Source organism: Ursus americanus, chromosome 1, assembly GCF_024610735.1.
Source record: "Ursus americanus isolate L20-20 chromosome 1, mUrsAme1.1.p, whole genome shotgun sequence".
Taxonomy (NCBI): Eukaryota; Metazoa; Chordata; class Mammalia; order Carnivora; family Ursidae; genus Ursus; species Ursus americanus.
This window is the reverse complement of record NC_142127.1, coordinates 102,309,633-102,332,641: the sequence shown is the minus strand read 5'-3', so window position 1 is coordinate 102,332,641 and position 23,009 is coordinate 102,309,633. Positions and strand designations below refer to the sequence as shown.

At 55.0% G+C, this 23,009-nt stretch overlaps 1 protein-coding gene across 4 annotated transcripts in view; it reads right to left on the bottom strand.

Moving 5' to 3' along the window:
* Positions 1-1,426: 1,426 nt before the first annotated feature.
* The window catches only part of SH3BP4 (SH3 domain binding protein 4), an 82,700-nt gene continuing 61,117 nt past the window's right edge, over positions 1,427-23,009 (bottom strand). For all 4 annotated transcript variants that reach the window (XM_045794056.2, XM_045794060.2, XM_045794059.2 and 1 more), the window contains 4 exons: positions 18,081-18,326; positions 11,466-13,822; positions 5,316-5,504; positions 1,427-4,593 (listed from right to left, as the gene is read on the bottom strand). In XM_045794056.2, coding sequence (XP_045650012.2) covers positions 4,369-4,593; positions 5,316-5,504; positions 11,466-13,822; positions 18,081-18,198 — 2,889 coding nt within the window. In that variant the 5' untranslated portion in view covers positions 18,199-18,326 and the 3' untranslated portion in view covers positions 1,427-4,368. The remainder of the gene's footprint in view (positions 4,594-5,315; positions 5,505-11,465; positions 13,823-18,080; positions 18,327-23,009) is intronic.

Here is a 23,009-nt window from a genome sequence, read left to right as displayed (position 1 = left end):
AAAATTGTGGCAAAAGACAAATAACACCAGCCTTCTGTCTTAACCATTTTTAAATGGTTCAATACAGTTCAGTAGTGAGGCCCATTTATATTAGAGTGCAACCCACCGGGATGAGCTCTTTGATGAAAATGACTGGGTCTTAAAACTAGAAGACGTTTGTTTCTATGTCAAGTACACCTCAATAAAGCCGAAATTTTTTTTAAAAAAGGAATATTTGGGCTAAGTGCAATTATTTTAAATACCTGAGGTTTTAGGGAAATGGACACAAAATAGTAAGGTTTAACTACTGGGCACACACGTTCCAGCAGAGGTTTGTGAGAGGTGGAGGGACAACCCGGCTTGCTGGCCCCCCGGCCCCCTTCCCGGAGCTCAGCCGTCAGAAGCACTCCCCACTCCTGGGCACCTGCTTCTCAGGCTACGGCCTGCGTGCTGACGGATTTCTCTCTGCTTCTGATGTGGCAGCAGGGCTCAGCTGGGGCTAGACAAGAGGGCAGGAAGGCACAGCTGGGGGGGACAGAGCTCGCACTGGCCACTGCACCCCACCCCCACCCCCAGCTGCTTTCCTCCTCTCTGAAACCAAGGTCATCACGAAGATTTAATGGGGCAAACCTTTCATAGACCACAGGTTTGAAGCCAAGCCTGGGCACTTGGCGGCACTCTCTTTTCTCCCAAATTCAGGTTACTGTTTCAGATGATGCCATATTCCATCTATTTTACATAAAACTGAATTTTACTACAGCATAAATCACGGACCAAACTGACAGTGTTTCCCTCGTGCCTAGAAATGCTATTAGGGAAATTAATTGCGTTTGGTGTACACGAGTTCCATCCCTGCCATGTTCTCCCCTTGGAACACTTCGAAAACTAAGCTGGGTCCGATGCCCTCATCGCTGGCCAAATAGGTTTTACATTCGTGGTAAATACGAAGCCCGTTCTAGCCCCTCCAATAGCCAAGCTATCCGCATTCAGCGATCCATTTCTTTTTTTTTTTTTTAAGATTTTATTTATTTATTCGACAGAGATAAGAGACAGCCAGTGAGAGAGGGAACACAAGCAGGGGGAGTGGGAGAGGAAGAACCAGGCTCATAGCAGAGGAGCCTGATGTGGGGCTCGACCCCATAACGCCGGGATCACGCCCTGAGCCGAAGGCAGACGCTTAATCGCTGTGCCACCCAGGCGCCCCTCAGCGATCCATTTCTATCAGTCACGGTCAATTCCCTGCCACAGGACATTTGTGGCACCAGGCTCCGGGGATTCAGCGACGAGCTGGGACACTTGATGAGCTCAAGGAGCCCAGTGTGGCTGATGGAGGAGGAGGTGTGCAGCGTGGGGGACAGTTCAAAGGCAGGGAGGAGGGGCGCCTGGGTGGCACAGCGGTGAAGCGTCTGCCTTCGGCTCAGGACATGATCCCGGCGTTGTGGGATCGAGCCCCACATCAGGCTCCTCCACTATGAGCCCGCTTCTTCCTCTCCCACTCCCCCTGCTTGTGTTCCCTCTCTCGCTGGCTGTCTCTATCTCTGTCAAATAAATAAATAAATAAAGTCTTTAAAAAAAAAAAAAGGCAGGGAGGAATAAGTGTGGGGGATGGTCCAGGGAGCTCTGCAGCTGATGGTGCCTGGGAGACGCAGCCCAGGGCGAGCGTGAGCCCGGAGCAGACCATACAGGGGGAAGCAGGAGGGGAGCGTGTCTAGGTGGCCCAGGTGGGGGGAGGGTGTGGAGCAGTGAGCAGCAAGGAGAGCAAAGGGAGAGAAGGCAAAGCTTGTAGTCCCATGGAGGCGGCAGGAATGCTTAGGAGTCAACAGGGTGCTGATCTGGTGACCACTCGTTGGGAGGGTCCCAGGACCAAGCCTGGGCTTGGCTCCTGCACCAGGTGACACAGGGGGTCGGGGCTTGGTGATCACAAGCGATTTGGCACATGTCCCATGTGACATGACTGTATGATGGTCAAATGAGAACCAGGGCAGGAATTTATTATGCACAAAATTGTCTTCTTGGGAAGCTGGTTTTTTTTCCTTCCCAATCAAATCCTTTTCCTGAATATTTGGTCCTCAAAAAACACCTGCAAACACCATAACTTTATATGCAAATTACTATTACTTCGAATATCAGAATTAACATCAGTAAAGAACTGGAGATTTTTTCCCTATTTTTTAAATTTTAAGTAGGCTCCATGCTCAGCATGGAGCCCAACGCTGGGCCTGAGCTCATGACCATGAGATCAAGACCTGAGCTAAAATCAAGACCTCAGACACTTAACTGACTGAGTCACCCAGGCACCCTAAGAACTGGAGATTTTAACCGAGCTTCTTAGACCGGCCTACAGAATATTCAGTAAATATATAAAAGTCATCTGCTAAATCAACGGTCACACTGTCATGTAGGGGTGGCTCTTAGGGGAGGAGCCATTATTCACAGATACTTTCACTAGGTTTTATTTTATTTAAAGTTTGGTTGGGTACAGAAACACACACACACACACACACACACACACACACGCACACACACTAAATAGGTTAAAATATACAAATAAACTTTACTGCAACTTTTGTAGAATTTAATTTGTGCTACAAGACACGTTGCATAGGAAACTATTTAAAGCCCCTGAGGAAAAATATCCACGGTTTAAGGTGCAACTGGTTTTGCTGCTTCTTTGCGGAGAAGGCGAGAGATGATCTCTGGAAAGAATGAGGTGGGAATGAGAAGCGGAATTTAAGGTTATTTGGTGTGATGATTGGGGAATTGCGTGTCCTGGTTCTTGCAGCATAAAAAACATAGCGTTTTTCTGTGTGGTGTTTTTTTCCCCTAGCCAATTGGTCTTCAGGATCTGAATCAATAGATACATAAGAATGTTCCAGCCCAACAGGGATCACCCCCTGATTACACTAAGTAATTGACATAACATGTTTCAAGATGTCAGAATTAGAGAACGCGGTCCAGGAATCCCAAGTGGCCCAACATCACTTCATACAAGCATACCGCGTGTCCTGGCACACTGCCGGGAATCAACTCTCCTGATTTGCCAGATAATTCCGTCCTGCCCCTCCCTCCCTCCCTCCCGAGCTGCCACCACCACAGTGCGATCATGGAGCCCAACACCGAGCGCCCACACAGCCATGCCGATCTACATCTGTAAAGGTCATCAGGGCAACAACATTCTGCCAAGTCCCTGACTTTAGGTGGGAAACATTTTCATGTTTAGAAAACGTTCATCCTGCTCAGATAATCTTTCTGCGGTACACAAAAAAGATGGTGTCCCCTATGTTATTATTTCCTAGGCCACAGGGGTGTAGCAGGAAGGGAGAGGGGTTGATTTCATATGGAATGAAGAGGAGGTGGCCAGTGGCAGCAGGCCCCTTTGCACACACGTTAGCACAGGGCACCCCTCAGGGTGAGACCTCCCTCATGCGCATGGAGGAGAGGCCTTGAGCCCTACAGGGAGCCCTCCCCTGCTCCCAGGGACAAACAGGACAACAGTGGCTGAAGGCTGCAGGGACCACCACACGGCAAATGGCACTGTTCTCTTGAACGACCAACTGCACACAGGTGGGGGCCGTGAAGAATGCCAGCTCCCAGCTGCCCTTCCATCTCATGGGCACCTGCTTGCTCATGTAGGACTTGACTCTGCCCACCAAAGCCTGAAGAAGGTTCGCATGTGCCATCGCTGGTCATTTACCGTAACGCGAGGCAAAGGGACAGAAGAGAAGGCAGGTGAGAGGGGACAGCACGACCTAGGACACTCTCAGAAACGATGGGCAAGAGCTGGACTCATCTACCGAAAAACCACATTCCTATTTGATTTACCCTTTTGACAAGGACAGAGCAACAGAGGTCCAACACCTGAACAAGTGTCTCTCCGCACGCTAAGTGTTGAAATGCAAAGTGTGGCTGGGAATCACAAATGCCCCCAGTGACCTTAAATACATATATACATCTGTAACATAACTTAAAAAGGTCTTTACAGAACATAAAAGCCTCAACAGCATCCTCCCCTATTAAGGTGTTTTTTTTGTTTTTTAACCTTTATGGTCCATTAAAAAAATCAGATACAACCTTTCTCATATGCCTCCCCCCATACTTTAAAAAAAGTGATTTTAAATTTAAATTTATACCTAACAAATAGAAAGCTATTTGATTGGCAATGACCTGCAGTAGAAATTCCCTTCAGTTCCCCCCCCCCCCACCCACGACGGAGGAGGGCGCTGGAGCGTGCCTGTGCTTGGTCTTTGGGTGTGGGTCCGGCCCGAGAGCGACCCTGCGGGTCTGAGCAGCCGGCCCTTCCTCCCTCCCCCGCTCCACGTGATGGCACGGGCATCCAGGACAGACAGAGGGCGCGGGGCCCAGAGCAGCAGTGGGCGCGAGGGAACCCTCTCAAATCACGAAGTCGTCGTGGTCGGCAGGACTGAAGGCAGCTGCTCTCAGAATGTCCAGGGAGTTCACCAGGATCAGAGTCCCCGTGAGGTGTTTCCAACGCTTGGTGATGGGGTTTTTCATCTTGTCCAGGCCTATGTGCAGCTCCTGGATGACATCCCGGTAGCTGTCCCCGACCTGGTGGCTCCAGGTTAATAAAAAGTCATAGGCGGGTTTCCACATGGCCTGGATGGTAGAGTCGTCCAAAATAAAAGGAGGGAGGGGGGAGAGAAGATTAGGGGACAGTAAGAGAACTGATTCTATTATTCGAGCCTATTAACTCCAGTTCCTTTGCTCATTGTTTATGTTTCTCACTGGAGAGCGGGACAAATGCAGAGAAGCAGGTGGCACGGACCCTGTCCAGAGCCCGCATGTTCCTGAGGGAAGATGGGGTTTGGGGCAAGAGCAGGTAGAGCTGAGGGTGACTGAGCGAACAGGAAGGACTTCTCTCCTTACAATCTCTGCAGCACTTTCTAGGTGGGCCATTTCTTTAGAAATTCACGGCATTAACAAAGGACACCCTTATTCTGGGATTTCCTCCTTCCTAGGTCTCCCAGGCCCAAACCAGCTTTCTGGAAGCTTAAATCAACCTCCGCCACCAAGAGAGACTATCAAGAACCCCCGAGCAGGAACCCAACTGTCTCTGGGCAAAGTTCCACAACACACCAGGTACTCAGCCAACAGAGCCCGGGTCAGAGACCAAGCAGAAGAGCCCACAAAGGGCTCCGTTCATGCGCTGCTCCGTCTGACGGAAGGTCACTGAAGATCGGGACGTGCAGCCAACAGTCCCGAGAAGGACACTCACCCCACTCACGGAGAGCCTATGCTTTCTCACGGCAACTCACCCACCCCCATCCACACGCTGTCGGGTCGACACAGCGGTGATGACTCTCACAGCCCGGGCTCACCTCGCTGTCCACGACCCCGTTCCTGTCCCGGTGCGGAGACTCGTACGCGTCCATCTGCTGCCTGGACACCTTGGCGAGCTTCTCGGCCAGCTCCCTCCAGCGCTGCGCCACCTCGACCGCTGTGGTCAGGAGCACGAAGTCCTGGATGAGTCTGACCACCAGGCCCTGGCAGTCCATTTTCAGTAAGGCCTGAGGAGTAAGGAGCAGAGCACGAGGCAGGTCAGAGGGCAGGCTCTGGTTTCCTGGGGCGTTCCACAAGGAGACAACACGTTCTTGACCCCGAAAGTTCTAGGGCCTAGAAAGTGCCCCCTGAACTCCAGCATGGCTGACACCCACAGGACGGAAGGAAAGCAATGAATTTTGCAGGGTGGACTGGGTTTGCCAGCACTCTCTCCCCAAAGTCATGTCCACCTGGACACTCAGAATGGCTGTATTCGCAAACAGGGTCTTTGCAGATGTCATTAGTTAAAACCAGGTCATGGCAGCCCCTTGTCCAATGACTGGCTATCTTTACAAGGAGAGAGACAGAGACAGAGGAAAGAAGTCTGTGTAAGGACAGAGGCAGAGACAGGGGTGAGGCAGCCACAAGGCAAGGAGCACCAAGGACGGTGGGAGCAAGCGGGAGCCAGAAGCGAGGCCTGGACCAGACTGTCCCCCCGAGCTACCGGAGGAAGCAGGCCTGCGGGGAGAGAACACGCGTCTGCCATTCTGGGCCACCCCGTCGGTGGCACGCTGCCTTGGCATCCCCGGGATGCTGACCCACGGGGTGAGGGCGGATGTTGGCTGCTGGCCCTGGTCCCGCTCCCTCGGAGCAGCTGGACACAGTGATGTTTCACCGAGATGGACCGGAGGCCTGGGGCTCCGAGGACAGGACGTAGAGCTCCAGGGGCAGACGGGCTCCGATGGAGGCTGAGGCGCACACCGACATCTGGGCTGTCAGGTTTGGAGGGCGAAGTGAAGACCCCGTGTGGAGGATAAGGAGAATGGAGAGGCCCAAGGCTGAGCCTGAGGGAGAACCATCAGAAAGACACTTTCTGGAATCAATAGGATTGCTCCCTTGCCAAAGCTGAAAGAACTTTCTAGTGTGTCTTCAGAACAGGAGTCACCAACGGTGGAGAGACTTTGGGAGGGAAACGAATGCTTGCCACCCTAGGAAGGAAGGAAGGAGGCAAGGGGACCGAGCCCGGCCCAAAACCCCGCCTGGCCCCGAGCCAGCAGGTGACAACCTTGGGACTCGCTTCCCCCTCTAGGAAAGGGGCCGGATCAGGCAGGCTTCCAACACAGAGCTCAACAGTCCAGTGTGTTCTGTGAGACCCCGGGCGGGGGTCTTAAAGAAACGTAATCACATCAGCGAGCACAAACCAGCACGCCCCCGGGTCTGCCCACCGTGGGATGCAAAAGGCTTGCCACCCAGCTTTCGTGACGGCTGCTGGGTGCACGTGGGCCTGGCACTATCCACGGAGGCTCTGCCGCCCAGCAGTCTCAGATTCCACCCCAACAGTGGGAAAAGTGGGGCTCCGAGGCCCCATGGACACGGTTTCTCGGTCCTCGGCCAGGTGAGCATTAAGACCGGAGAGGCTAGAAGCAGGAAAAGTCATCTGGTGTTCTTTCTGTCCTTCTAGGCTCTATTGTCTATTGTCACCCCAAGACTCCAAGAGCATATGCTAAAAACAACCACCCCACCAGCCCCATCCCGACTGAGCGGAACACGCAGCTCCTGTGAGAACTCTGTCCATTGTCCTGACGACGGCTGGTGGCCTTGGCCGCGTGCAGCTATGGTCTGCTGGGTCGCTCACTTTCAAGGGCGCAGCTAATTTAGACCGAGTGTCCTCACCTACACTTCATGTTTATATTGGGGGAGCTAAACAAGACGGAGGAATGGTGACTTTTTTGGCAATTTGCTGAATGCATTGGCTGGACGCCCCAGCAGGTCACTCTACAATTTACAACAGGGGTGACGGGTCACTCTGGTGCCACCCCAGGTCCGCAGGCTGGCAGCTGGCTGGAACTGCGCTTCGCCAGAGAGAGCTTGAGGGTCCCGTGGTCGTGTTCTGGTTTGTTCCGTTGTGTTCTGGAATAAGCTACCACAACTGACCGCTTACTGTGAGCCGGGCATGTACTCATCCGGCCCTCAGCACCCCCACGGGGCAGATGCTGAGCTCACCCCAGTCTGCAGATTAGGCCGAGAGAGTGATGGAGACCCCCCATGCCCACAGGTGGCCTGTCCAGGGTCCTTCGAGGTGACAGAGGTGGAGGGAGGCCTTAGCGGTTCCGTGAGCACTCAGTCCTCGACATCACGGATGGAACCAAACAAAACACAGATCTGGATTACGCGACATGTCAACTCTATGTATTTCAGAAAAGGGTCTGCTTTCACTTGAATTTTCATACGTTCATACATTGTTTTAAAAAAATCAACGTTTAGTAGGTCTGTGCTTCAGAAGACATAAATACATCTACGTCCCTGCGTATGGCAGGGGGACATGTGATACATCGGTCGAATTCTGGATTTAAATTTTTGTGGGGTGGTGCTGCTGAAGCCCCGAAAGCACTGAGGCTGGCGGGGTCCCCCCCCTGCCGCACGGTGGACGATCAGTCCCTCCGTGTCCCTGCTCAGCCTTGGCCCCCGGGTTTCCCAGCGCACAGGGTGAACGTGTGTCCGTGTGCCCAGCTGCCCGGCTCCGGAGGCGGCCAAGTTTTCCAGGTAACAGAACGCACGAGAGTCATGCTTTCTGACTCGGGTCCTCCCTGGCAGGAGCGAGGACAGTGGCTCTGTCCCCAGGGGCCCTGGGCGAGGACCGGGGCTCCATCGCGAGGAGCACGGAGAACGCAGGGACGGAGGCGTCTTCATTTTCTAACTTCAGCCCTGCTCACGCCTGGATCAGCCAGCGCAGCTTCAACGGTCACAGAGCAGCCGCACTGCCACCCAAGGGGCAGCCAGGCATTTTTTTAAGGGCACATTTTGGGAACGGGGAATGACCAAACCTGCTCGACAAAGGGCTACACGGGGAAGATGTTTCGGCTCTGCGGGCCCTGCGGTCTCTGTCCCAAGCCCCGAGCCCGCCAGCGTGGAGAGAACGCGGCACAGACGCTGTATGAAGCGACGGGCTCGGGCTCGGTCCCCTGTGACCTCACTTACAAGAGCAGGCGGCCCAGGGGCCAGTCTGCCAAGCCCGGTTTTAGGAGATACTCTCAGGAAAAGACGACGAGGTGTCACTGGGTTTTGCTACACGTTCACCCAACCATGCTGCTATTCCCAACACGTGCAAACATCAGACGGGCCAGCCTCCCCCGTGTGAGCTGCGGGCAGCAGAGCCTCGGCTTTGGGGCTCCTGGAGGAACCCCAGGAACCGCCTAAACGTGCAGTGGTTGGCTAACTGCCCCTCTTGGGGGGGATAAGGGGGCTTCTCTCCCGACTCTCAGAGAATCACTCCACACCGTCCTCCCCAGCCCCACCCCACCCCCCGAAGCTCCCAGTTCACCCTTCATTTCCATCAGCTTAGGCTTTATTCCACTCCTGGAAACAGCTGCCCTTCCCTTGATTTGTATCCTAGACTAACTTTCTCTTTCTCAGAGAACCTTCTCCAAAGAGCCCGCCCCTGGACTCAGACGACCCTGGCCACAGCCACCACCGGTGACCCCTGGTCACCAAGCCCGGTGGCTTCACCCTGGTGGCTCCAGCATCAGCTCTGAGCGCCGGCCTCGGCCCCTTTGGGAAAGTCCGCCCACGGCCCTGGCTGTCCCCTCCCCGCCCCAGCTGACCGCCTGTCCCTCCCCACCATGAGGAGGGACCTGCGTCTTGTGCCGGAGGGAATCCCGGGTATCAGGACTAACCTCTCATCTGGGAAACATGTTGCTGAACCTAGATGCCTCCAGTCTTAGACAAACGGGTCCCTGAGGTTCCATCTGCCACCCGCCATGCACACGCTCCCGGGTGGTGGCCACTCAGATCTACTCCCGTCTCCAGCTTGAGCCAAGCCCTTTCTTGCAGTGTTGTCACAGTTCCCGGTACAAATACACACGAGTACGTGTTCGCCACACAGCGCACCCCAAAACGCAGTCAAGAACTGCACCGTGCCCAGAGCCCCAACAGGGAACCCAAGGTTGGCAAAAGGGAGGAGGGGTCTCCTGACAGTCCATTGCCACGGTAACACCACCTGCCACTCGCCGCCTGTCACTCCCAGCTGTGTACTCCCGGGTGACAAAACCATTTTTCATTCGGGACCAAACAAAACCTGGCATGAGCCAAGACAGCTGTGCAAACGCCAGACCCCAGAGCTCTGAAGGTCCACAGGGCTGTGCACGCGCCAAGGAAACAGAGCCTGTGCCCGATGACGCAGTGAACAGTGGTCGCAGGCCCCCGGGCCAACCAGCCAGCTGACAACAACCCGCGGGGGGTGGGGAGGAGCGAGCTGCAGCCAGATTCGAAAGGCCTGGCTGCAGAAGCTGCCCCTTTGCTGCTGTGGCTGCAAAGTGTGAGACTCAGATGGAGGCTAAGTGGCCAAGGGAATCTGCACACACGTGGAAGGGTACTCCCAGCCCGGCGTCCTCGGATCGGCCGCACCTCTTACCTCTGATAAAAAGCTGTTACCCACCCGTTTCCTTCATGCTAGCAGATCTAGAAAGTTAGGTCCTCCACCCCCAGACGACCTCCTGATGTTCTGCAGAAATGACGTTCGGAGTGGGGCACCCCACTGACGGCTGCTTCTGAGTAGCTCAGGGGCTGTTGGGCGTGGCAAGGGGCAAGGACACGCCTGGATCCAGCCTGACTCCCCTTTCCCCCTGAAACACTGTACCCCTCTCAGTGCCTACGGAACAAAGCACTAGCGTGATCTGGTACAGGTGGCTCCACGCCCACGTACCCTCTTCCTGCATCACCTCAGCCTCTGGTCTGCCCCCATCGATGCTCTTCCAAACCCTGGCCCTTGCCCACGCTGTGCCTCCAACCTGACAGCCCTCCCTCCCCAGCGAGTGGGCTCCTGCACATCCTTCCGGCATCAGCGCCAGCCCCCACCCCCAGCCCCGCTCGCCTGTCCCTAGTCTACCAAGGGGGGCCCTTCTCTTCAGGGCTCACGGCAAGTGTGTCATGCACGCATGTTCACTCCGTGCCTTGCTCAAGTCAAGGGCCCGCATTCTTGGGAAGCCCAGCAGCCGGCATCAGCGCTGAGCACACTGCAGGCAGCCCAGAAACAGCGAGTGAATACCGAGTACAGACACTCCCCCTGGCCGTCTGTGGTGGCTCTTCCCTGCTCTGTGTCAGAAGCTTCAGTCCCGTACCTCCCACTCGGTAATCCCCAAGTGCCCATTCCGACATTGCCCCAACCCGCCCTCAAGTCCCACCGGCAGAGGTCCCCAGGGGGCTCCGTCCACCCTGGCCACTCTCCTCGCTCAGTGCCAGCCACGCCCACTCCCTGTAGCAGCCCCACGTCACCCCTCCCCTCCCCACCGCCTTCAGTCCGGCCTGGGGGGCGCGGTCGGGGGGATGGCCATCCTCTTGCCACGGACAGCGGGGGGCTTCCACCGCAGAGCAGGTCCAGCGAATACTTTCCCCATTGGCTAGCGGCCCGGGCTGGTCCTGTAGTGTGACACCAACCTCCCCCTTTCTACTTCTCAGGATGGCTATTCCCAGTTGTGCCGGAGAAACAGAGGCCGTCCTCAATCCCTACTCACATGCACAAAAAGGAGGCAGATGAAGAAACGCAGAGGCCTCGAGGAGAGAAAAACTCTTACCAAAATGAAGCTAGACTTTGGAGCAGCAGTTCTGAAAACTTCAGAGTCACAGATCCTGGTGGGAATCTGATGAAACATGGATCTCCTCCCAAGGGACCAAAACAGAGGCAACTGGGGTGTGAGTCTCCCTGTGCCCCTCACCCCCACCCGGCACTGGGGGATCCATCGGAGACCTCCGAGGAGCTCGCGAATCCAGCAGGAGACCACCTGAACGGTGCTCTCCATGGTGGCTCTGGAGCTGTTTGGGGCTCCCTGAAGACCCCACATCAACACCCATCTCCAGGTGCACATGCACCGGTGCATTTCGGGGAGCGAAGATGCACCCGGACGCCGGCCCGGTGGTTCACCAAAGCCACGCCCGAGTGTGCACGGAGAGGCGGGGAGACTGGCCTCGGCTCCATGCCCCTGCTGAGCACTTACCATCATGAGCTCCTTCTGGAAGGATTTTCGGTCTTTGTTCTCCGTGTTGTTACAATCCTCCTTCAGCTTTTCCAGAACAGAGGCCACCCGCTCGGGCTCGCTGTCCAGCTCCGCCCGGCAGAAAAAGGTGAGCGGCAGATTCCCGTAGCCCAGGGCGTCGGCAAAGGAACGCCAGCTGCTGATGTTCTCCATGAGCAGGGTCCTGACGGAGGCGTAGATGTAAGTGAGGAACTTACACGGCCGCAGGATCTGCTCGAGCAGCACCGACGTGCTCAGCTCGGGCCCCGAGAGCAGGCTCGGCCTGGCCTTGCCCACCACCAGCACGTTCTTGGCATGCACGAGGCCGACCTTGCCCTGGTGGTAGCCAATGTACCACTCCTTGGTCCACAGCTGCCCCTTCAGCCGGATCCTCTCCTCGCTGAGCAGAGCGATGGCGTCGCCCTTCTTGTACTCCAGCAGGTAATGGTTCTTGCTCTGCCGCACCACGGTCTTGAGCAATTTGCCAAACTTGAGGCTGGACACCGGGCGGTCCTGGAAAGTCGGGTATTTGGAGGTGGCAGCAAACGGGGACAAAATGATTTTCCCGACCTCGTTCTTCTTGAGGAACCGTCTTTGCCCGGAAGGCTTGATGGCACTTTTAGGGGGCGGCTGGGGAGTCTGGACACAGAACTGGGTCAGGATGGCCTCCTGGTCGCCTTTCACCTGAACCCGCAGGGTGAAGTCGGACAGCTCGCTGGGGTTCTGGCAGGTGATGGGGAAGATGAGGCGGCTCACCTTGCCCAGCTTCATCTGGAATCCCCTCACCACTTTGGCCTGCTCACTGCCTCTGACCTCGTAATTGGTCATGTTGGAAAACATGCAGACGTGGAGGTCCTGGGGCCTGGACAGGACGAACTGGTGCTTACCCCAGAGCTGCAGGGCCACTGGGGCGGGGCTGGGGGCCTGGCGGGTGACCTCGCTGACCAGTAGTGTCTTTGGGGCACAGTCATGCCCAAAAATGGTCACCACGGTCTTGAAGGACGGGTGAATGTGTTTGGGGCCATAGAGCCCCACGGTGATCTTTTTATTGATGAAGTCCCACACCATGGAAGGGTAGAGAATGTTCGGGCCGTGGGCCACGATGGCCAGGTACATACAGGGCTCCAGGTTGTCCAGCTGTACCTGGACCGTGTCCCCATAGCTGTAGGTAAGGGGGATGGGGACATAGGGCCCTTCCTTCAAGTCACTCCGCAGGCACTGGAGGCCCACTGTGCTTTTGCTAAAAATGTCATTTTTCACCTCGGCGGAAACTTTCATCTCCAAGATGATGTAGGTCTTCACCTCCAGCGTGCTCAGCTTCACCTCCAGCACCGGGCTGACGCTGCTGCACCGGTCACTGTTGAGCTCCAGCGGGGGGTCGAGCAGCGCCTTCATGGAGATCTGCTGCGTCTCGCCAGGGGCCACGTGGCCTTCGGGCACGTGGATGCTGATGTTGGTGTCAGGCAGCTGCACCGCGCCCCCGGAGCTGTCCAGCTTGCACACAATGCTCGTCTCCACTGCCTGGGTCTGGCCCCAGCCGGGGCTCTGGCCCAGCAAGTCCAGATCATGGCAAGAGCGGGCCAGCTTCCGGTGGCTCAGCCAGGCGGCACGAAAGTCCTCCCGGCTCTGGAACTGCTCCGGGGCCGGCGACTTCAAGCCCGTGAAGAAGCCCGATGAGTCGGGAGCGTCCGACTTGGCCTGCAGGACCGACAGCTCCGACAGACTGTAGGAACGCTTGCTCCTGAAGAAGGGGCTGTCCCGCTTGCCCGGCGCCTCTGCCTGGAGGCGGCTGGTGGCCGGCAGCTCGTCGAAGATGTTGCCCGTGCTGTTCGTGGTGGCGGAGCTGGACTCCGTGAATGAAGACGCACCTGTATCGAAAAGGAGCAGATCCACGGTACTCCTGGGAGCCAGCTCGCCCACGCCGGGCGTCACCGGCACGTTCCCATTCAGAAATGGGTTTGTCTGGGCCCCGTTCCAGAAAGGGTTATTACTGTAGGTTTTGCTGGATCCCTTGTCATCCGTCCACCCCCCGAGCAGGTCTAACTCCTTGGCCACCTCGTCTGGGCTGTCTGGAAGATTGTCGATCACTCCGCTGTCGCTCAGCGTGGAGTTCCGGTAGTTTAAGGGCTGCACGTAGGAGGAGGGGATGTAGCCCATCTCCGTGGTGTTGTGCGCATACCACCACTCCCCGCCGGACGTGTCCAGGACGTACAGGTGGTCGCCCTTGGAGAACTTCAGGGTGGTGAAGTTGGTTGGGCAGTAGTCCTTGATTGCGATCACTTCCTTTGCATTTCCAAAAGGTGTGGGATTGTCTACTAGCAAGGCACTGGGGGAAGGCACTGCACAAAACACAAAGAGACAGGGGGTGAGGGCGAGGCCCACGGGCGTGCAGAGCACTGAGAGCGAGCGAGGAGGGCGTTCTTTGCGACGTGCACAGAGCGCCAGGCGATTGGCAGAAACAGCGGAAGCAAACCCTGGCTCCGCTCACTAGTGCCCCTGCAGCTGTCCTCTCACTCAGCACAGCGGGGCAGTTCACACGACCCTGTTTCCCCGGGATCACTAAGATGCCGTCCCATTTTTCAAGTTCTTTAATTTTTAATTTATTTTTAAATAATCTCTACACCCAACATGGGGCTCGAACTCCCAAACTCGAGATCAAGACCGACTGAGCCAGCCAGGTGCCCCAAATACCGTCTCATTTTGACCCATGTTCTGTTTATAGTACCTAACTTCCCAGAGCTGCCACTGGGCAGAGAGAGAAAAGCTGAATGTGACTGACTCAGCAACAGTGACGTTCTGAGTAGAGTGACCCACGGCCTGTACCGGGGACGGGCAATAATGAGCCGCCAAAGCAGCTCTCGGTGTCACTCAGAATGACCACTTGGAAACCGCGTCTCCCGCACGCCTTGAAAAGCAACGGTTTCATGTCTGGCGTCATTCACGTTATTTCTGAGCAAATGCTGAAGTCTGAAAAACCCCAACACTTTAAACGGTGACCCGAGCGCATTTACGGTTCATCATGACCTATGTAGGTCACGGATGCAGACAGCGGTCGGAGCGGCCCAAGTCAGTCATCCCGACCAGGGTGTGTGTTTTGAAAAGTAACAGATAATTAAATACCAAGTGTTTCCTCTCCCTCCCATACACAACGAAGTATATCCAGAGCATGAGGAAAGTTCCTTCGGGAGGAATAAGCCCCCACCCCAACTGCACCTTGTTTCCCAGAGTTTGTGAATATTCTCACGTCTTGTACCCAACACTGTAAGGAAGAACCATGTTTACTGGAACTACTCCCACATCGTCTCTCCTACATGAGTAAGTCCACACGCATTCTGTTCCATCAAGCCAGCCCTCCAAACACACCACCTGCCGGTTTCCTCTCCCTTTGAAAAGAAATAATGACAACTGAATTGCGTTTCCTTAGAACAGTCTTGGAAAATAAAGCAGGAAGTTTCTATCTATTTCCATGAACCAGGTTAGAGGGATATGCTTGGCGGAAAGCTCACCTGGGCCGTGAAGGCCATCACCTCCCACTCTCCGTGTAGGGTGTCGGGGGGGAATCTGGCCCTAGGTTCACTGGGCCTGGGATGTAACCCAGGCCTTTAGAAGCCATGTGGCCTCAGAAGCCTGAGATTCTTTCCTCAGCGGGGTCTGCTAAAGAGAAGGCTCTGATCGTGTCCTTAGCATAACGATGCTTAGCCCAAGGTAAGGACTCACAAAGGGTTACGTTAAAGTGGACATCTCCACCCCCCCTCCTAATTTTATTTTCTCCATGGCACTTATCATTAACTGATATATCATATATATATATTTATTTTTCTGTGGGGAGGGCTGTGTCGCCCTCTTAGGGTCTGTTTTGCTCACAGTGGTAATCCTGGAAGACAGCCTGTCACCTAGCAAGTGTTCAACAAATATTCGTGGAATGAACGTTCATCTCGCATGCACATGACAGAGGCCATATCCACGTTATGGGGTCAAGGTGTTCTCCCTGGCTGTGACCTGCTATAAAATTAGCCCAAAGAGAAATCACTTAGAGTGAAGGGAGGGAAGTGAATAAAACAGCCAAGATAAAGAGAATGCCTTTGAGGGAGAGGTGGGGGGGGGGGGAATGGCTCAGACTGGGGTCAGGGGACAACAAGATCTTTCTCGCTTTGTTTTCCAGGTACCGTCTCCAATAATATAAACCACTTTTTGTTTCTTTGACACATCTAATGAAAATGTCACATAAAAATTAAAACCAAATGAAAATCAGAGAGCCTGCCAGCTATTAAAATCTTGTTAGGATTCTTCAGAAGTTATATCCCTATTATGTTCCCCGGAACAATTCCCTTAGAGTGATATTTTTAAAATTAAAAACCAAAAGCTATTAAGCAGGCTTTGTATATAGCCTAAGAAAATGTACCAACGCAAATTATCACTTTAGTTTCACCAGACTGAAGAATAAACATGGGTTCACTTAAAATTCCAAGCACTCTCCTTAGCAGAGAAGCAGTAACACATTTCACTCAAGGGTCAGGCTCATCCGGTGGGAAATGGAGCTCCTCCCGGCCGGCGCCCCATGCAACAGGACTCGGGGGTAAGCTCCTCCCACACGGGTCCCTCCACCAGTCACCTGTCACAGGGCACTGGGGGATACCAGGCGGGGCGGCCATCCAATCAAATGCAGGAGAATCCTTATCAAATCCCATCTTAATGAATTCTGGGGAGCGCTGCCCAGATTCACGCTATCCTTGATTTTAATACAAAAAAAAAAATCCCTGCGTGTCAGGAAGTTGAGTGCACTGAGTAATACAATTTGTACCCCTCTGCCTCAGCTCTGGTGCAGGTAGAATGTGACTCGGGGGGCGGAGGACTTCGCAGCGGATGTTCCGGCTGGAATAAATCCCCACCTTGAAGCCTGTCGACCATCGGGTCGCAGGTGCAGCTGCCTCGCTGCAGAGCTGCCTTGGGAAGGGGGTCCCAGGGCTCCGTGGGCATCACGCCCTCGGCACACCGGCCCAGCTCGCGTCCCGGGCTGTCTCGTTGGTCTTTTTCCCGCAACTGTGGTGTTCTGTTAGGACCCTAACACCTCTCAGATCACCATCGTTATTTAAAAAAATTCAGCTCTCTCATTTCAAGACCCCAGCCCAAATCCCACAAATGACGCTCCCATTTTCCAGCTTGAACCATAATTAGCTGGGCTATAAAGAAAGAAGGCGATGCCCATTACCGGACTGAAAAACGAAGGGTCCCATTATGTAAGGCAATACCTGGTAACTCTGTTGCTTTTACTGGTAAAATCTCATGACTTCCTTTGCTAATCGGTTCATGTGAAGAACATTTAACGCAATGCTCAGGGCTCTAAGCATAAAGCACAGACCGGAAGAGGAAGAAGGCGAGGCTACAGTGACAGCAGAAGAGATTAGGAAGAGACAAATGGGGTGCGTATGGTCTTTAGGACAACAGGGAAGAGGGCCACAATGTTACCTGGGAGACAGCAGTTTGGTTCAGGGACTATTTATTTAGCACTGACTTTGTGCCAGGGGCTAAAGATATAAAGGTCAAGAGCAGCCCCCATGGCGCAGCTTGTGCTGCGGGGGGCCCGGGGGGTAACTTCAACACATTGCAGCCAACACCGTAGGGAAGGTGCTAGATGTGGCTGCTGCTGCTGCATCAATCACATGGGGCACCAGTAAGCACCTGCTCGGGTCAGAGTGGACTTCTGGGAAGAAAATGGCCCACGGGTACCCATCGCCCATCTCACTGACCCAGCTGTATGGGGCTGTTAGAGGAAACCAGAGGCTCGGGGTGATTCACCCCAGGGCCACCTCGAAAGCAGGCATCGTCAAACCACGGCCCCTTTCATGTTTTTGTAAATAAAGTTTTATTGGAACACAGCCGTGTGCATTGCTTACTGTCTTCTCTGACTGCTCTCGAGCTGCCACAGCACCGTGGAATGGCTGTGAAAGAGCCCTTAGGGCCTGCAAGGATTATAATATTTCCCGGGTAAACCTTTACCGGAGAAGCCTGCTGACCCCAGTCCCAGATCCCTTTTTTCTCTCTAGCGGTTCTCATTATTTCATTGGCTGACCACACTCTCTCCTTCCCTCCAGTATCGTGAGCACCCAGCTCCCTACCTTAATGTCCCCAAAACTCTCAAAGAGAAAATACAAACACATTCTGTATGGAGAAGTTGCATTACCAAAGGGAACCAAAAAACCAAAACAAGACACGTGGTTACTATTGCAGGGCTGGATTTATCATCGATGAAGTCGGAGAGCTAAAATTTAACTGTCTGGATGGGAACTTGGCAGCCTTTAAGGTGGAGAAGTCCTTGGGTCTCAGAGCACCTGCAAATCACGATCTTCCCCCCACCCCCAGCCACGTTTCTGTCCCTGTGAGCTCACCTTTTTTTTCTTTTTTAAAGATTTTATTTATTTGACAGAGAGAGAGAGCATGTGTGCACAAGCAGGGGGAGCAGCAGAGGGAGACGGAGAAGCAGGTTCCCCGCTGAGCAGGGAGCCGGACGCGGGGCTCGATCCCAGGACCCGGAATCATGACCTGAGCTGAAGGCAGACATTTAACCGACTGAGCCACCCAGGCGCCCTGCAAGCTCACCTTTGACGTCATTAAAGCTCGCTTCTGAAAACCCTTCGCTCAGGTCGATCAGGGCCCCCTCGGACTTGCACCGGGGGAGGCCGCTGGAGTTGGCCGCTCGGATACGCTGAGCTGCCATCTTGAACTCTCTTCCCGGGGGCACAGCTAAGGTTTCATCCCTCTTCCTCCGGGTATCCCAGGGCTTGCTGAAGCTCTTCTCAGGCAACCATGCTGCACGATGGGGTCAACTTGGCAATGTGCTTCTTCCTGAAAGCGGGGAAGAAAACATGAGAATTTCCCTTGAGCAAGTGAAACATGGGTTGAATAGTGATTTTTTAGGAAGTGAGAATCCTCTCTCTTCCAGAGGCTGTTCCAATAAAGACAGACCCATGTCGCTTGTCCTGGCCCAGGAGAGCAGAGTGGGGCTCGTTCCCTGGATTCTCTGTGCCCCTTACGCTCATCTCATCGGTTCTGTTGTTGCACAGAGCCAGGCTGCGTCTCCTGGCCTGCTGTCTGCACCCCTTCTTCCTGAGGCACGATGGGGCTTGGGAAATTTGTCCTAGCACCTGGCCAGACTGCTCACCACCGTGAAAGAGGAGGACAAACAGGATCTGTACAGCCCACAGAGCCAGTTTCAGGGCTCGGGGAAGAAAAAATCTGTCTGCCCAGACAGTGGCTGGTCCCATTACCAGTCCAGCCCCAGCTGAGCACCCACACCCGGGAGAGGAGCGCTCGGCGTGGTCAGAGCGCCCACACTTGCCCTGAAATCCTCCCTGGATCCCTAACAGACAACAATCCTAAATAAAATACACACGCAGCCATTTCTGCCTCTAAGTCATCCCTGGGTACCGTGTGCAGGTGAAGCCATGGTATAGGGACTCGGCCAGCGGAGGAAGTTTCTATGGACAGAGCGCAAGAATCATCGCTCCAAGGCCTGTTTCTTTCTAGAAGGGGCACAAAGGGGGGTTCTGGAGACTGTGACATGACTGGCTGTGGGAAGACCCTCACCAGCCCATGGGCAGGAGCCAGTTTCAAAGCAGCGAATTCCCCATGCCCTTCAAGGGAGATGGGCAGACACAGTAGGGCTGGCCCAGCACTCAGGGAGGGTTTAAAAGAAAAGCCGAAAGGGGCACTGTCATGAGACATGACTGCAAAGTGGTGCCTTCGCTCCCACGCCAGTGTGGCCCCGAGGACCCCAAGGCTGGCTGGGGGAGCCCTGTGCTGTAACACCCAGGGTCCACAGCGCCGGACTAGCTGCCTGGCCGAGGCCCGTTGTGGGGGGCAGGATGCAGGTGCACGTGGCGATGGGCGGGGGCCCCTGGACGAGCCCCACCTCCCTCAAAGTCCTGTAAGGCACGTTGGTGGGGTCCCATGGGGCTGATTTTATCCAGGGCGGGGACAGCAGGAGCCAGCAGCTCACCTGAGGCACCTACAGAACGGAACAAGGCTTCCCAACGAGCAGCTGGAAGAATCTGGAGGTTGGCAGATAAAACTAGAGATAAACACGCTACTAGCGGGATTCTTGCATTCCCTATCACGACCCAGAAGGTAGCTTGGGGGTGAGGCAGGGCCTCAGGGGTGGGCAGAGAAAGCATCACAGGACACCAATGCAATTTTTGGAGACTGATCACTGAGGACGGGGACATAGTTTCTGCCCCAAGCCAGTGGAGAGCCCACGAGCGCGTTAGCAGTTACATAAAGCGATCTGCAGTCCTTTAACACACGCCGCCCCGACGGAGGGTGCCATTCAAGGAACAGAGAAGCCACTAACCGCACCGCTCTGACAAGCTCAGTTCATCAGCCGGAGCGGAGCCACGGCTCCGAAGTGATCACCAGGCAGCCAGAGGCATCGCGTGCCCCCGAGCATCAATGCGTGCATTCACGGACCTCTTCCACGGACCGGCGGCGTTTGTCCCGCGGTGCTCAATGCCCTGTGTGAAGCCCAGAATGGCCACCTTTCTTCAGGGGCAGTGGGAGACTGTCCTTGGACAAGGCCTGCCCCTCACCCCTGCCCCTCGGGGGTGTTATTTTACAACAAATCAGGCAGCCAGCACGCCCCTCCCCGGACAAGCCTGGCAGACTCTCTCCCCCTGGAACCTTCCCTGACCAGATACCATCAGCGTGAGGGTTCGCAGAGCAGCTCTGCACCTCCACCCCTCCAGAGCCCGGCGTGCAGAGATCTCGGCAGTAACCTGCCCAGGAGGCGGAGGCCAGCAAAACGCTCTGGGCTCCACCTCCTTGCTAATCACTTCTTTCCAAACCCAGAGGGCACCGGCCTTCACTGCCAGCGGCCGCGGGGTCCCTGATTCCTCCCGCCATCCCTTCCATAGGGAGCCCTTTGCTCTCAAAGCTGTCCTTCGAGGTCAGGCCACTGCCCCGCTTAAAACTCTGCAGCTGCTTTTCAATCAGCAAAGTCTGACTTCCCTGCCCAGCATTCGGAGCCTTCCATGACTCGGTTTCCACCTGCCCTTCCAGGCTTGTCACTCACCTCCACACCCATGTGAGTCGGTGACCACACGCGGACCTGCTGCCTCTCAAGTGTGCCCGGCGCTGTTTCACGCCTGCTCCCAGAACACACGCCTCTCACCTGCGCCTCCAGGAAAACGGTCCTCTCTCTCCACCCTTCCCGCTCCACCCTCCTGCCCATAGGCCTGCACGCTTCTCCGGTGACTCATGCGCTGGCCTCAGATTTGCAATGTCCCCGAGCTCCAAGTCCAAGTCACTGGGGCTCAAGGTGCAGGCCCCTGGAATTAGCCCCCACTGTATCAGAAAGGTTCTACTGCGGGAAATGACACAATGCTCGGATTTGCTTTATAATGAGTTCATGAAGGTGCGAGACCGTATTTTATGGCACATAAGACGACTGCTGCATGTTACTATATTTACTATACGTTATACTATCTTCCTATTCATTTCCTCCCGTTTCCCCATTTTTAAAAAATTATTTATGACTTTATTTTTGCTATTTTCTTATTTACATACATGTTTTAAAACGCCTGCAATCCAACCAAAAAGCCCCAGAAAAGCAGTATCAGGGAACATTTATCACCTGCCTTCTCAGACACGGGTCAGGAATGGGGTGTATGCGTCTCCTGCTGACTAGGAAAAGCTCGGAGGAGCCACGGGTCAAATGCCCGAGCAGCTGGGTCCCCTCGCAGCACAACGAGATACGGCCAGGTTCCTGCTCGGCTGACAAGTGACCCCTGGACCCCAGACCCAGCTCACTGAGGGCCCCTTAGGACTGATGGGTGTCTGTCCTGAACCTCCCAGGTCCAAACCCAGCTTGGGGGCTGCCCCAAGCCCCCTCCACGCTTCACCAACTCAGTCACGGCTGAATGCCACATTCACCCAGCTAAAAGCCCGGTCTCCGTCCCCAGCAGCCCGCCCTCCGTGGAGGGCGGTGTGCATGCAAACGTGTGTATACTCCCCTGCCACGCACACCCCGGCCAGAACATGACCTCCGCCTGACCTCACCTCCACCATGACAGTAACAGCTCCTTTCCACCAAGTCCACTGTGTCCAACTCTGCCCTCCGGGAGCCTACCCCTCAGTTAGCAGTCAGAATGTTTTTAGAAGTCAAGATCTGTTCGAAACCCTCCGAAAGCTTCTTAGCCCCTAGCGCGCTTACGGTGCCCTCAAGGCCCCATACTGTGGGTCCTCGACAGCTCTGTGGACCCTTCTGTTCTTCCTCAGGGCCTTTGCACCTGCTGTTGCCTCACCTGGGAGGCCCATGCCTAGATATTCACCAGACTTGAACCTTCACTTCATTCAGGCCTGCTCAATGTCACGTCATCAGCAGGGACAGGCGTCTGCCACCGCAACATCCCTAACTCCAGCCTCTTTCCCTACTTTCCTTATCAATGGGACATATTATGTGCTTTCCCGTGTGCAGCCCAACTTCTCCAAGAGAATGTAAGCTCCACGAGGCCACAGGATTCGCTCTGCTTCCACCCCGACCTCTGCTGTGAGACCCGACTGACCACGAATGAGTGAATTCTACTTTAATAAAGACAAAGGCGGGGCCCTGGATGGCACAGTCCATGAAGTGTCCGACTTGATTTCAGCTCAGGTCACGATCTCAGGTCGTGGGATTGAGCCCCGTGTCGGGGTCCTCGCTCAGTGTGGAGTCTGCTTGAGATTCTCTCTCTCTCTCCCTTTGCCCTCCCCCTGCTCTTGATATAAACAAACAAATACATACATACATAAAATATTCTTAAAAATAAAGATAAGGGCTTCAGAGATATTCTGACAGGTATCCCTGGGATAATGTCCTTTTTTAAAGAGTCAAAATCCCCAGTGAATGTCTAGTGTCCCCCAGATAGCCTTGCGACTTGATTATACAAGGCAGGGTGAATTTAGGAATCCTAGCCTATTCTGGAAATCTAAGCTACACATTCCTAATCACCGATGGGTGCCCTGGGTGGCACCTCCAAGTCCGGCCACCCTCCACTAGGGCAGGTCACTTCTCCAGGACAGCCTGCAGCTGTGTGCACCCGTGCCTGGGGTGGCTGGCCCACGACCTCCGGAGCTCTCTGAAGGGTAGGGGGCAGTCACTCCATCCCCACAGCCCCCCATCCTCCCCACGCCATGCCTACACCCGGGGAAGCCACCCTCCACCCCCCTCTTGGTGGAAGTCAGGCCTGGGAAGACAGGAAGGAGCATTAAAGCTTACTTGTGTCTGACTCACAATTAATGAGTTTTTCTTTGCTTTAGTATAAAGGCTGATTCATGAGGGGAGAAAAGCGCCTGCTGCTGGCTCCTCCCCAGGACCGAGGAGGCCGGCCTCCGAACAGACAACAGTGTTGTGCATGCACGGAACTATTTACAGACTCTGGTGGCAGGCTCGGAAACCTACAGACAAGCCCCCAGCCACCCGCGCCGACTCGCTGCTCGCCTCGGACTCCAGACTCAGAACGATCGTGCGGGAGCCGACCTGCCAACGTCCCGCCC